General features: G+C 44.9%; 1 protein-coding gene across 1 annotated transcript in view; it reads left to right on the top strand.

The window, feature by feature from the left end:
• The window catches only part of RFX3 (regulatory factor X3), a 246,147-nt gene that overhangs the window by 128,877 nt on the left and 102,298 nt on the right, over positions 1-14,972 (top strand). The window contains exon 3 of the mRNA XM_066602010.1: positions 5,400-5,524. Coding sequence (XP_066458107.1) covers positions 5,400-5,524 — 125 coding nt within the window. The remainder of the gene's footprint in view (positions 1-5,399; positions 5,525-14,972) is intronic.

Here is a 14,972-nt window from a genome sequence, read left to right as displayed (position 1 = left end):
ATTCGTCCAGATTGCATCGCCTCATGATCATTTCTGCGTACAGATTGAAAAGGACCGGTGGTAGAATGCAGCCTTGCCGTTCGCCTTTCTCGATTCCGAACCAATCCGTGTTTCCATAAGCTGTCCTGACTGTTGCTTTTTGGTTGCTGTAAAGCGACCTTATAAGCTGTTCAATCTGTTCTGGGACGCCCAATTGCTTCAGACACTTCCAAAGCTTGTCATGTTCGACACAGTCAAAAGCTTTGCTATAGTCGACGAAATACATGTATACATCCTTTTGATACTCTCTGGTCTTCTCTATGATCCATCGCAGGTTCGTGATTTGGTCTCTGGTGCCACGACCTGTGCCGAAGCCAGCTTGAACCTCCAGCAGTTCTCATTCAACAATTGTCGCGATGCGTTTTTGTATGATCTTTAAAAGAATTTTGCTCACATGAGATATGAGGGCGATGGTGCGGTAATTGGAACATTCTTGAGCATCACCTTTTTTTGGAAGTGTGATCTTATTCAGTCTTTGGGCCACAATTTGGAGCTCCAGATCTTTTGACATAGGTCGGATAGGATCTTGACTAGCACTGGTTTGAGCAGTTCGGCTGGTATGTGATCAATGCCCGGAGCTTTCCTGTTTGGTAGTTGTTTCAGGGCCCATGTGACTTCTTCCTCCAGACTGCCCGGTTCTTGTTCTACTTGATGTACATCATCCAACGGGTCGTCTGTTTGATCGCCTGCATACGGTTCTGCTGTATATTCTCGCCACCTATGCTTGATTTGATTTTCTTCTTCTAATAATTTGCTATCCCAGGCTTTGATGGTTGCTGCCTTGCGTGGTGTGTATGGTGACCAGATCTGCTTCACATAGACGAAGAGCGCTCGGGTGTGCCCTTGCTGGTTTGCTTCTTCCAGTTTTGCGCATTGGTCGTTCCACTAGCGCTCCTTGTCTTGTCTGACTCTTCTTTGACATTCTGCATTTAGCTGTCTTAATTCAACGATGGTGCCCGCTGCTTTAGCTGCTTGGCGCTTGTTGGCGATCATGATGGACTCATCCGATAGCCATTGCAGTCATTTTGCAGATTTTTTTAGGGGATGATTTGTTCAGCCTTGTTCCGTGTGATGGATTTGATTTCCTCCCATAATTCATCAGGGTCTTTTCCGATGGTGCTGAGTGTTTCGAATCTGTTATTTACGTCAACTGCGTATCGTGAAGATGTTGTCTACATTGAAACAGCACATTGCTGGTGACCTTTTGGTGTTGCTGAATCTGACCATGACGCTTGCGACTAGGAGCTGATGATCGGAGCCACAGTCTGCTCCCGGAAGTGCTCTCACGGCCAGAATTGAGCTTTTCCATAGGAAGTCGATTTGGTTTTGGTGCACGCCATTTAGGGCCATCCATATGTACAAACGGCGTTTCGGCTGCTCAAACCATGTGTTCATCATTGATAGGCAGTTTTCCGTGCAACATTGGACCATACGGTCGCCTGCATTATTCCGCTCCCCCAAACCGAAAGTAAACATAAAGTTTCCTATGATAAAACATGATTAGCACTTAGTGGAGTTCCTTCCCTTCTTCCATGATATTTAGAGATAAAGGGAAAAAAAATTCTCCAGTGCACGTGAGAAAGAACTCCAGTCTTGTATTTGGCATTCTGCACTTAAACCCATGGCATTCTTATTTGCATTGTAAGCTGACAATGAAGCATACGTCTTGGAAGAAAACTTTACAAACCTGGGAATTAGGAAAACTCAATTAGACGCGGAGAACGCTGAAGAGAAATGAAATGCGTCTCTATTTCAAGTGCGCACATGTGTATAGTGGTGTTTGATAAAATAATTGATTAGGTCGGACAATTAAACCAATTTGTCTAGCATGCAAATTGTAAGATGTCAGCGGGATTCCTGCTGCGAGTTTAAGTGTATTAAATAATCTTCAGAACGTTTTTTTAACAAAGAGACAAATAAAACCCAAAAGAACGCGTGTTTGTTCTAAACACAGTTTGCTTCTCGAAGGTTTTCGCTTGTCAATTCGAAAAAAATGCAAATCTTGTCTCATTGAGCAGCTGGGTTTTCGCAGAACTCTTTCTCCTCTTCTTCTAGGGGTTAATTAGCCTTCTTTTAAACTGTGGCCTATTTAGCTGTAGATCTTGCATGATTCAGCCAGGGCTGGCTGTACAAAAGCGGAACCATTAACAGGCGGGTGTGTCCAACTGCTTAATTAGCCAGAATAAAAAGGTCTTTTGTCATAGGAGCATCTGTTGTTCGTGACACACCTGACAGTCACATTAGGCAAGGATGACTAGATTGAAATTTTGCACATATTTCCTACAATAAACGGGCCACTTATTTACATAGGAGCGGCATCGGCGACAGTCGGCAAATGTATCTCATCACACTGGATTAGTGTATCTACTAAAAAGATTGCACGGGCTAATGAAGTACAACATAAGCACTTTGGGAAAAGTTGGAGCCGTGCCAGGGTTGGGAATACTACATGACTATTGTGATGGCGAACTTGCATTTCAGATCGGCAGCTTCAGAAGCTGGGAATTTGACCAGAATGCGGGTGTGAGGAGGCTCGAGCATGCCCATTAGGGCTGAAAGATTGGCTTTACAAAGCTGGCAAATGGTTTGTACTCCCCAAACAGGCTTTAGCATTCTAATGGATCCTGGGTGATGGCGGTCTGCAGGACCGATCAGTTATGGAGAATGTTCAGGAGGACATTTAACTAGAGTCCATGACCGCTTTTCTCGAAACACTAATCAAGTGCTAACTCGTTATGTTCCTAATCTCCGAAGGTGGCACAGTTGTATGTTGAAGGCACAAGCCAATTCCTGATTTAACAACTGCAGTTTTTGTTTTTACTCTGCTTATTTGTCTACATGGGGCATTTTTTAAAATGGTGGTCCCGTTGTCTGTCCAACCACTTAATCCTCCACCGCCCCATTCTATCGCTCTAGCGCTCCTGTTGTATCCTTCTCCAGTTTCTAGCAACAGGGGTGTGGATCAGATTAGGGAATTATTCCCTATTGTCAGATAGGCAATATTAGCTATTTTACTATGATAAATATGGCGGCTTGCACAGTGAGTGTTGTCCGTTTTGGTTTGAGGGGATGCCAGGGAAGACTAGCGGTGACTACAGTATTCTAGGAAGGATCTAATTTCTGAAGGCGCTTCTAAGGCCTCCGATCTCTGGTTTCTGGAGAGTTCGATTTTAGGAAAAGTGTATGGGGGGAACCAAGGTTATGTGGCTAGAATATGGGCCTTAAAATATGGCTGCCGGGGCTTAGGCAGTTGGAAGAATCGCTCTCTTACATAGGCTGTTTTACTTTTACGTTCTATAGTTATATAGTGCTAAAGGGAATCTTTCACCTTTTTTTTGCTAACTAAAACCAGATAGTAAAACACTTTTTCTAATCTTTTTTTAAATTTTGGATTGTAGATTCATTTTTTTTCTACTATGCAGTAACACGAGTCGTAAATTTCGTGGAATGACCGCAGCGGGACCATGCAAAAATTGTACGAGATTTACATGGCAGAAAGACAGCTTCGCCGCCTGTATTCCGCTGTAGCCATCTCTCCCCGTAGACAGGAGAGATGGCCGCAGTGTAAACGGCGAAACAATTGACATGCTGCGGCTTTGAATTCCACGCGGCATGGCTTTGAGCATGGCTTGGCCGCAGCGTGTGGACGAGAGTTTTGCAAATCTTGTCCACTTTGCTGCTTAGGCTCGAGTTTAAGATTTTCTACGGAATTTCCGTGTGAAAAGTCTGCACAGAAATTCCGCAGCAATTTCGCCCTGTGTGAACCCAGCCTTAAGGTGATTTGACATCTGCGTGGAAATATCCGTCCTGGGGTTCTGTCACAGATCGAGCTGCAAATATCACAAGAAAAAGCACTGCATGCAACGCTTCTATCCCAAAACTGAGCAGCTGGGCAGAAAGCAGACAGACCCCTTTATAATCTATGGCTCCACCTGGCGCTGGTCAGTTCTGTCCAAAACTGAACCGTTCAGCTGCAGGGATTCGCCTTTCCTGCATCCCGAACAGAGCAGGAAAGCAGAATCCTTAGCGCAGGTCTGAAAGCAGCTTTAGATGACTGTGGGGGGCAGCCAACTTACCTGAGCTGCAGTTTACAGCATTTAGAGGGATGCTTTACAGCAGCCTCATGGGCCATAAATACAATGGTCAGAAGGGGACCCATTGACATCAGGGGGAGAGCATTCTAGGCATGTTCTGTGTCGTGTGCGGGGATAGAGAACAGGTGAGCTGTGACAATCGCCTGTTATGAATAGTGGATCCTATTTCATTGTAATCCTGCCTGTGATGATGATGTGAGGTTACTACAGAACAGGACCTATCAGGCTGCTATTAGGCTTAGCCTAAATATGAAAGGGCATGAGAAGTCCGTGTGTCAGTTGACTCCAGAGCAACGTGTTGGTGGTCTTCTACGGTCTTTTTATTGTAGTTCAATACAGATTCTACGTAATATTGTTACTTAAAGGGGTTGTCCCGCGCCGAAACGGGTTTTTTTTTTTTTAAACCCCCCCCCCCGTTCGGCGCGAGACAACCCCGATGCAGGGGTTAAAAAAACCACCCGCACAGCGCTTACCTGAATCCCGGCGGTCCGGCGTCTTCATACTCACCTGCTGAAGATGGCCGCCGGGATCCTCTGTCTCCATGGACCGCAGGGCTTCTGTGCGGTCCATTGCCGATTCCAGCCTCCTGATTGGCTGGAATCGGCACGTGACGGGGCGGAGCTACACGGAGCCCCATAGAGAAGAGGAGAAGACCCGGACTGCGCAAGCGCGGCTAATTTGGCCATCGGAGGGCGAAAATTAGTCGGCACCATGGAGACGAGGACGCCAGCAACGGAGCAGGTAAGTATAAAACTTTTTATAACTTCTGTATGGCTCATAATTAATGCACAATGTACATTACAAAGTGCATTATTATGGCCATACAGAAGTGTATAGACCCACTTGCTGCCTCGGGACATCTCCTTTAAGGAATTGTGATTGTGTGCTCAGCAGAAGGCCTTACCATTTGTTGCCAAGTATAGCGAACGAATATCCAGTTTGATTCGTTTCTTCGAGATCTTGGTGCTTTCTGTGAGGTTTCTAGTCCGATTTGGATTATTGATGTGCTCTGTGTATGAATCAGATAAATGAATAGATGCTTTCGTTTTTGAATATAGTTTCTTGTGTTCTTTTAGTAGTACAGCTGGAGTTCTTGCGGCCCCTTTGTATAGTAATGTATAGTGGGAATGTTGCTATCACAGAAGTATTTCGGCAATCTTATATATTCTATTTTCACATATTAACATTCTAAATGTTTTCCCCTTGATATTATTTAATGATCCAGGATCCTGCAACTTTTAAGCTAAAATATCCATTTATTTGCAGAGACTACCATGCAGACATCCGAAACGGTGTCGGACACGGGTTCGACGGTGACGCTACAGACATCCGTGGCAGGTCAAGCAGCAGTGCCCACCCAGGTTGTACAACAGGTACCCGTGCAGCAGCAGGTAAGATGTCCTTGTCCACATTTCATATATCAGTCATGTTGTTGCTCCTAAACTTTTTCCTTACACCTTTTATTCTGAGTGATACAAGGTCTGCTTTCAAGATTTAAAAGCTTTAAAAATTTGTGCACACAGATCATTTGTCATCGGCCTGACATTTAGTCAGTAGACATAAAGTGCTCACAAGTGAATGTCAGACGTGTTTCTGAAGTAACGGCTTATAACCCCTTTATATCATGTTAGGAAATGTGACAGAATGCCACTCTGGTTAAGCCTTGAAGGAAGGTTGGGTAGCACTATTTTCAGATGGCTCCTAAAGTTTACTTACCTGGCTTTGCGGTGTCCGCCACCGGGAAAACACTTCAGGATCCTGCTCTCTCATTCAGACCAGATCACCATTGGATTTTGTTGTCTGTTGGCCAGACTCTATGGTGCAATCTTAGCCCTTTCCAATCCACTGTCTGACGTATGAAGACATTCTGATTGAAGCATGTACAGCTCCGATGTCGGAAGACATCCGGCAGGGTATTCTTACTGTATATTACTGGCCTCTCTGTTGTCGGGGGCCTCTCCGGCATGTCACATACTTCAGTACTGGCTCTAGCCAGCAGATGGCGCCATTGTAACATGGCAGAAACAGAAAGCCCCCTAGGAAACCCTGAATCCAAAATTGGATTGCAAAGGGTTAAGGTGCATTTACACCACAAAGATGATCGTTCAAAAGATGGCTTTTGAGCGATCATTTTGCATAAACTACTACTTGGTACTAATGCCTATTAGTACCAATTAGTAGCGTGTGAGCCGCTAGGAGCTGTATTTAGGGAGCAGACCACCGTTGTTCCTTGATTACATTCCCTTTGTTCTGCCGGTGGGGCTGATAAGTGAGAGAATGCAATCAGCTGTATTCAGCGCTCCCCGGGCAGAGCACAGCGTGCGGTCCTTTTTATCAGCTGTTCTCCCGAACAAAGGTTTTCAAGCAGGACTGAAAATCATCGTTCGGCAGAAAACTGAAAGATGGGCACATTCATACCCAGCGATTATCGCTCAAAACATGGCTTTTGAGTGAATTTTGAGCAATATCATTGTCTAAATGGGCCTTTACTGAGCCAAGCTAGTACACCTGTCCTTCACATCAACACAAAAGTGCCACAGAATTGGCAAACCAGTGATTGTGTTCTTGTACGTTAGTCATATGACTATTGTATCGGAATAGATAATGCATTATGCAGAGCAATGCAAAACATGCACATGTGATATGTGACCGTGTATAGGACATGGCCGTTATAAGTTTATTAGCCTATAGAGAAAAGCCTATCTGTAGTTACATCAGATGGAGACAGGTACAACATACAGAACAAAATCTTCAGCTCTAATGAAGATAATGTTACAAAAAGTGATATAAGACCCCGATTAAGGTTGGTTTTTGATGGGTTTTGTGATAAACGTTGCATTATAAGGGAAGTCATTGCTGTTGGCTAAGATAGGATGGGAATATGAACCATTTCCATCCCAGCAATATAAATGCCTGCCTAATGGGGCTTGCCAATCTGATAACCATTTTTTATTAATATGCAGAACTATATGTAGGACAGTGTACAGAGAACAATAGACAAGAAGACATCACTTATTTATAGAGAAAGGGGGGTTCTTTCATCTATGGAGGAGGAGGTCTTTACAAAAGGATTGGATAAACTTTGGAGCGCCCTAGAAAAATAGGTAGGAAAGGCAAAATAGCAGATCAAACTTTTATGACTAATGGTAGTGATAGTTATTAATTACTAGTATAAAGCGTTAACTTGATCCAGCACATGTTTGAGGTTTTCTTTGAGGTTTAGAAGGAAGTCATTTTTGAGGTGTGTGTGTGTGTGTGTGTGTGTGATGCTTTTCCTTCCTTTTGGGCTAAATGTCTATATTTTGTATATGCAGCCTACAGGATATAACTGCGTTAGCATATTCACACTGGGATTCATATATGAAAACTTGTGCTGACGCAAACTAGAAGTGTTTTCAAATTTTAGCTTTTTGTGTTCTTATAGTCATTCTCCTAGTAATGACTTTCAAATATCAGATTTAGATCACTATTATAAAGGAATTACTGTGAGCTCATACAGGAGGTATCTCTCAAATTTCAGTCTGCATTCATGAAATATTTTAAGGCCCTCCCAGGAACACTCACCAATCCTGATAGAAAATGCCTTTTTTGGGTACATTTGCATAAGCCTGTCCCAGAGTGTAGGTAGGGGTTCAGCACACGGACGGGGATGACTGTAAGTGCACCCGCCAGCATATCTAAAGGAGAGGTGCTGTTCTTGAAACACATCACACTCGCTAGCATTAATAAAGAATGAGAAGTCAAATTTTTACCTACTCTATCAGTGCAACTACTTAAGGGGCCTAATTATAGACATTTTAGGTTATCTATGTGCCATAGAAGGGGTTTTTATGTTTTGTCGCTGCCAATTAGGCTAATTATGCTCCATTTAGGATGGCTCATAGCAGGTGTCAGCCTCTCAAGAATACTCCAGTCTGCAAAGAGGTAATGGTATCTTAAGAGAGCCAGGAACACCGGGAAAGATGGTAACATACCTGTGTGGGGTCTCAAGAGGGCAAAGGTGGTAGACCTGTACCATAAAGCTGGAATGTGTTCGTCAGTGGCCAGACAAGCCTAGGACTTTTGTTTCTGTAGTGTGTGAAGGGGTTTTGTTATGCTGTGTAATGTGTGATAAAGCTGGTTAGGACCAATGTGAAAAGAAACCTTCTAGGTGAGAGTGAAATTGCTTTGTGTGTCAACCATCATATGCAGGAAGATGGCGATCACAGTTAAGGGCCATTTCTACGATTCCCCCTGGTGTAGTCAACCCAAGTAATGCATATTTACAGCTGCAGAGGTACATCAACTCTAACTATATCAGAGATATATATGCAGTAGATATAATATATTTTGACTGTAGTAAAGCATTTGACAAAGTATCTCATCCATACTTATTGAAAAAATGACCCAATATGGGATTGACAAGGCAACTGTTAGGTGGATTCACAACTGGCTGAGTGATCGTACACAGAGGGGTCATAAATGGCTGCACATCCAAGTGGAAGAATGTATCAAGGGGGGTACCACAAGGCTCTGTCCTGGGCCCAGTGGTATTCAATATTTTTATAAATAACCTGGAGGGGAATTGATGGGAAACTGATCAAATTTGCAGATGACACAAAGCTAGGAGGGATAGCTAACACTAGGGAAGAGAGAGTATTAAAAAAAGCTTGCGCAGTGGGCAGCAACTAACAGAATAGTATTTTTCTAGGAGAAATGCAAAGTCCTACATCTGGGCAAGAAAGATGAAAAAAAAAGCACATATAGAATGGGAGGAATTGAGCAAAGCAGCAGCACCTGTGAAAAAGAGTTAGGTATACTAATAGATCATAGATTGAACATGAGTCAGCAATGTGATGCAGCAGCCAAAAAGGCAAACACAATTCTGGGATGTATTAAGAGAAGCATAGAGTCTAGATCACGTGAGGTAATTATCCCTCTCTACTCTTCCTTAGGCCGCCTGCACACGGGCGGAAATCCCGTGGCGGGATTATCCGCCACTGAAAGCCTGCATAGGAGTGCTTTACAATACGTATGCCTATGCAGACGGCCGCGGTTTGGCCGCGCGAAATGTCGCGCAGCAAACAAACCGCGGCATGTCCTATTTCTGTGCGGGGCTCGCAGAGCCTCGCACAGAAACATCACTCACCCGGCCGCTGGCTCCGGTCTGCGCATGCGCCGGCTGCCCGGCAGCCGGCACATGAAAGAGTCGGGGTCGCCAGGCGCGGGTGAGTACGCGCTGCTCCCTGCAGGCGATGGGGTCGGGTCCCGCGGCGAGAATCCTCGCCGCCGGATCCGACCCGCCCGTCTGCAGGCGGCCTTAGTCAGACCTCATCTGGAATACTGTGTCCAGTTCTGGGCACCCCACTTTAAAATAGACATAGACAAACTGGAGCAAGTTCAAAGAGGAGTTAGCAAGTCATGCCAAATCATGTCCTATGAGGAACGGTTAAAGGATCCGGGAATGTTTAGCTTGCAAACAAGAAGGCTGAGAGGAGGCTTAATAGCTGTCTACAAATATCTGAAGGGCTGTCACAGTGCAGAGGGATCAGCCCTATTCTCATTTGTACAAGGAAAGACTAGAAGCAATGGGATGAAACTGAAAGGGAGGAGACACAAATTAGATATTAGACAGTGAGGGTGATCAATGAGTGGAACAGGTTACCACGGGAGGTGGTGAGTTCCCCCTTAATGGAAATGTTCAAACAAAGGCTGGACAAATATCTGTCTGGGATGATTTAATGATCCTGCAGTGAGCATGGGATTGGACCCGATGACCCTGGAGGTCCCTTCCAACTCTACCATTCTATGATCAGTAGTAAAAGTCTGAAGAGAAATGAATCAGTGGGGTCAAGCTTTTCTGTCTTTAATCTGCATATGCTTTCAGGGTCGGGGCTTGTGCTGCTAAGATCTGGATTGGCATAAAACTGAACAGTATGGATAGTGAAACTGCTAGATGAGCTTACACTAGCAATTCTAATAGGATCACTTACTTCAGGGGCTACACCGGTAAAAACACATTTTTTTCTTGCTTTCCCTCCATCATCTGATTGCCTTTCACCCCCTGGAAGTCTCTTTTGAGTATTCCAGTCTTTTTCATGCAGAGCAGCCTTCTGTCTGATGCTTAACAGCCACCGTCTTGAGGCCGAGATATTTTTTACTTTCAGTTTCACATCTATTCCATGAGGCATCAGCACAGCATTTGATGAGGTTATACCATTTTTACCTGCTGGAGGGACCCCTTGTTATCATTCACTTCTAGATTTACCTAAATAAACTACAGACCAAAAGTATATAGTCAAGAGGATGAGCTGTGATCTCCTCTATTAGAACTGTGTGACAGCAGCTGTATGATCAGTATCAGGAACTGTAACAGGAGAGTCTGTGTCCCCTTCTAGGCAGTTTCTGTTGTAGGCACATGTAACAGAATCACGCAGATTATGAAACTGATTGCTTTAATTTGAGAACACCAGATCTGAGCTGGTTAGAATTGAGATCACATGGCCGTCTGAGGAAAAAGAGGCCAGGAGTTCCAGGCAGAATGAAATAACTAACCAAGGTAACACCAGCTCATATATAATGTACAGCGAGGATAGCAACATTATGAATGAATAAAAATAATCACCAGAGTGGTAATCAACCAACATGTTCTCATTGGTGCTCCTGGGAGAAACTGGGTGTCGGGAGAATTGCTCAGCGCTACTGTGCTACTGTAGTAGTGGCGGCGGCTTGGTTAGCCACCATAAGGCTGCTGCTGGCTGATTATGGTGATTTACAACATCATCATTGTAATTAGAAGATGCAGTTGGTTGGTTAACAAAAAAAAAATAAGATGTCAGAGCGGCACAAGATGAAACTAGCCTTTTTCTTTTGCTCCTTTTCTTTCAGGAATTCTATTAATTCCCAATGTCTTCTGACTCCCCCACCCCCATCCCCACCTCGCACACCTTCTTTCTTCCTTTGTCTTTTACTATACTTTCTTCTTTCTGAAGCTTAATGCTTCCATTGACAAGACCAGTCCAGAATGTACTATATTCAAGCGGCACATCTCAGTACCAAATGCATCAAACCCGGGCAGCTCCCGCCTGAGCATGGCAGGTGTGCCTTTGGTGGACAGGAGGCTGCCGCTAACTACACCTCTGGTCTCTCCCCTTTTAACCCTTTCCAATCCACCGTCTGACCTCTGAAGACATTATGATTTAAGGCTGTACAGCTCCGATGTTGGAAGACATCTGTCAGGGTTCTCTTACTGTATGTCGCCAGCCTCTCTGCTGTCGGAGCCTATCCAACGTGTCACCTCATGCAGTACTGGCTTTAGCCAGCAGATAGCGCCGTTGTATAACAGCAGAAAAAGAGTAAGCCCCCTAGGAAAACAAGAATACAAATTGGATTGGAAAGGGTTAAGGTCAGTTTTGTAGGACAAACCAATTTGCACTCCTGATAGAACGAGGTGACATGTTGGGTCCTCACATTATCCAGGGCTGTAGAGCCAGCCAATGTACAGCTCATCCCACCACTTATGTTTCCTTTTCGGATTGGTACAGCAGGGTGTTCTCTCTAATCAAACGATCTAACTGAATATTATAAGGTTTTCGGACTTACGGGCCCCGTAAAAGCCTCACATCTATCTGGATTAGTAGACGTCTGTTTGCTGAGAGAAAAAAAAAAACCCTACCTTTCCTCCACACATGATTTGATTAAAGCCGATTCCTAAAAATGTAATTGGTTTCCCAAACAATTCATTATTTATCTTAGATCATTTTCCCTACAGGAAGTCTTGTCATATTTGTTGTATAGTTTTACATTATGTGAATAATTGCTATTAATTTTGACGCCTACACTTAAGAAGCCATGAAAGCCTTATTTTTGTTTTTTTCCCTCTAATGTTTGGAAAGTGCTGGGGCTAGTTCTTCCTCGCTGCTGGAGTAATTATGTAGCATAACTTACTAGTGAACAATGATACATTAAAAATGAGTTGAACAATATAATTAGCGTGCTCGAATGTGAGAAATGCCGTACCGTGCCAGCGCAATCCAGAAGGAGAGCCGAATGCAGAAATCCAGCAGGACAAAAAGCATGTCAAGCCGAATCAATCCAGAAGGGTAAGCGGCCATTGCGAGCGGGGGGGATATTTTTAGCTCTCCATTTCAAGTCCGCTGAATTATGAAGTGACCTTCTCTATGAAATACTTCAAGACGAGTGACTGAAACAATGGGATTACGTGTTAAAATCCATTTCCAAACCAAGCGAAGCCTGCATCGGCAATTATGTACACAGACCTATTAAGCGGCATAATGTATAGCGCACATGTATTGGAATACGGATGTAGCCGTTGTTGACATGACTGGCGCATTGTGATCGCTCGGTTTATAGCATCGTAGTACATCGGCGGCAAGAAATTTTAAACGTACAAAGTGGCAAATTAAGGCCGGGCTCACACGGGCGGATTTGTGTTGCCGGATTCCGCAATCGTTGTTCGCGCGGATGATCTATGCAGACATTGAAAGATGGGAGGAAAAAAATCACAGTATGTTCTATTTTGCTGCGGACTCCGCACGGGTGACCTCCATTGAAGTCAATGGAAGCTGTCCAACTCACAGCCCATAAGCAATTAACATTGTGTAGAATGAGGGCGAGACTTCATCTTCCTTGGATCAAAGATTGACCAGGCTGGAGAGTCTACGCCTGAGATAAAATGTAGGATAGCATTGGGGGAAGCGCGATGCTAAACATGGACAAAATCTGGAAAAGTAGGGATAACGGTATAGCAACTAAATGCAGGATAGTGCAAATCACTGTTGGCCCCATAGACATGTATGGATGGGAAAGATGGACTGTGAAAACAGCTGGTAGAAGGAGGATTGATGCTTTTGAGCTGTGGTGCTGGCAAAAGCTGCTGCGTATCACATCTTGTATCCAAGCTAGAGGCGGTACAACAGGGTACAAGAGCCTCCAGGCCCGCCTGTATCACATCTTGTATCCAAGCTAGAGGTGGTACAACAGGGTACTAGAGCCTCCATGCCCACCCGTATCACATCTTGTATCGAAGCTAAAGGTGGCACAACAGGGTACTAGAGCCTCCATGCCCACCTGTATCACATCTTCTATCCAAGCTAGAGGCAGTACAACGGGGTACTAGACCCTCCATGCCCTCTCGTATCCCATCTCATATCCAAGCTATCCACAGTAAGTTCAGGTACGCAGGGTTGCTGGCCGGGGTCACAGCCAGAATCCGCTGCAGGCCTCCCACATGCATAATCCTGTCCGCGTGTGTGTGAATCCAGCCTCACGTTCGCATGAAAATTGCACTCTCATGTAGATGTGATTTGATTTCAACCCCCATCCCGCTTCTCTAGGGAAGAATGGGCGATTCTCTTACAAAAATTGCAAAAAAATAGTACATACTGCAATCTTTATATCTCGCAGCAATGTTGTGAGGAAAAAAAAACATAGTATGTAAGGCAAAAAAAAAACTATGTTCATCCAGTTCAGACTATTTCCTCTGTTGATCCAGAAGGCAAAAAAAAACACACACAATGAGGTGAAGCTAATTTCTCCTTTTCCCCATTTAAAGGGAAAAAAAAAATTCCTGACTGCAATCTGGCAACCGGAATACTCAAACATGTGAATTAAATGGGTTCTTTTCACGTGCGGCTTCTATGCCTCTCCCAACGCACAGAAATCGTGTGACTATATCCCTAGTTGAGGCTCACATGCACCATGTGTTGTCCAGATGCATCATGATGCCCTTCAAGAGGTTGTGCAAGGATTAAGGGCTCATGTCCACGGGCAAAATGACATTTAAAATCCGCAGCGGATCTCCCGCGCGCGGATCCGCACCCCATAGGGATGCATTGACCACCCGCGGGTACATAAATACCCGCGGATCGTCAATAAAAGTGATTTAAAAAAAAATGGAGCATGAAAAAATCTGGACCATGCTCCATTTTCATGCGAGTCTCCCGCGGGGACGGCTCCCGCGGGCTTCTATTGAAGCTTATGGAAGCCGTCCGGATCCGCGGGAGACCTAAAATAGGAATTTAAAGCATTTACTCACCCGCAGCGGGCCGCGAAGCTCTGCTCTTCCTCACGGCTGCATCTCCCTTGCTTCGGCTCGGCGGATGTGCCCGGCACATGCGCGCGGCACGTCGGCGACGTGCCGGCGATGTGCCGCCGGTGTCAGGAATTCATCCGCCGGCCGAAAATGAAGATCCGGCCGTGAGGAACAGCTGATCTTCGCCGTCCGCTACGGAAAGGTAAATGCTTTTAAATTGCTATTTTCAGCGCTCATGTCCGCGGGGCAGGAGGGACCCGCTGCAGATTCTACATGTAGAATCTGCAGCGGATCTGATTTTCCCCGTGGACATGAGGCCTTAGATGGTAATATACCTTATTGATCAATATTTAAAGTTACCCCCATGCTGTGGATATTCTAGAACACCCCTTTTAAAACCAATTAGTGACTGCCTACAAAATGTGTATTAGCGGTCACTCAGGGGTTAAACCCTTAGTGGCGTAGCCTATTTTGGCCATAAGGGATGCAATGATTTTTTGGGGGGATTTTCATCTCCACTTTTCAAAAGCCATAAGGCCTCATGTCCACTAGGAAATTTGGGCCCGCTCGGATTCTCCATGCAGAATCCCGCAGCGGGTCCCTCCTTTCCCACGGACATGACTCCTGAATATTGATTTTACTTACCTGTCCGGACACTGCGGGTTCCCTTTCGTCGGGTCCGGATCTTTTTTCCTCCTGCCCGGTGGATGTGCTCAGCGTGCCGCGCGCATGCACCGTGCACTCCTTTTATTTATTTTTTAACTCCTCTCCCGCGCTCCCATGCCGGAGAGCAGAAATTCAGCTGC

Source organism: Eleutherodactylus coqui, chromosome 5 (genome assembly GCF_035609145.1).
Source record: "Eleutherodactylus coqui strain aEleCoq1 chromosome 5, aEleCoq1.hap1, whole genome shotgun sequence".
NCBI classification, from domain to species: domain Eukaryota; kingdom Metazoa; phylum Chordata; class Amphibia; order Anura; family Eleutherodactylidae; genus Eleutherodactylus; species Eleutherodactylus coqui.
Note: the sequence above shows the minus strand (reverse complement) of the source record. Positions and strands in the feature narration are given on the sequence as shown.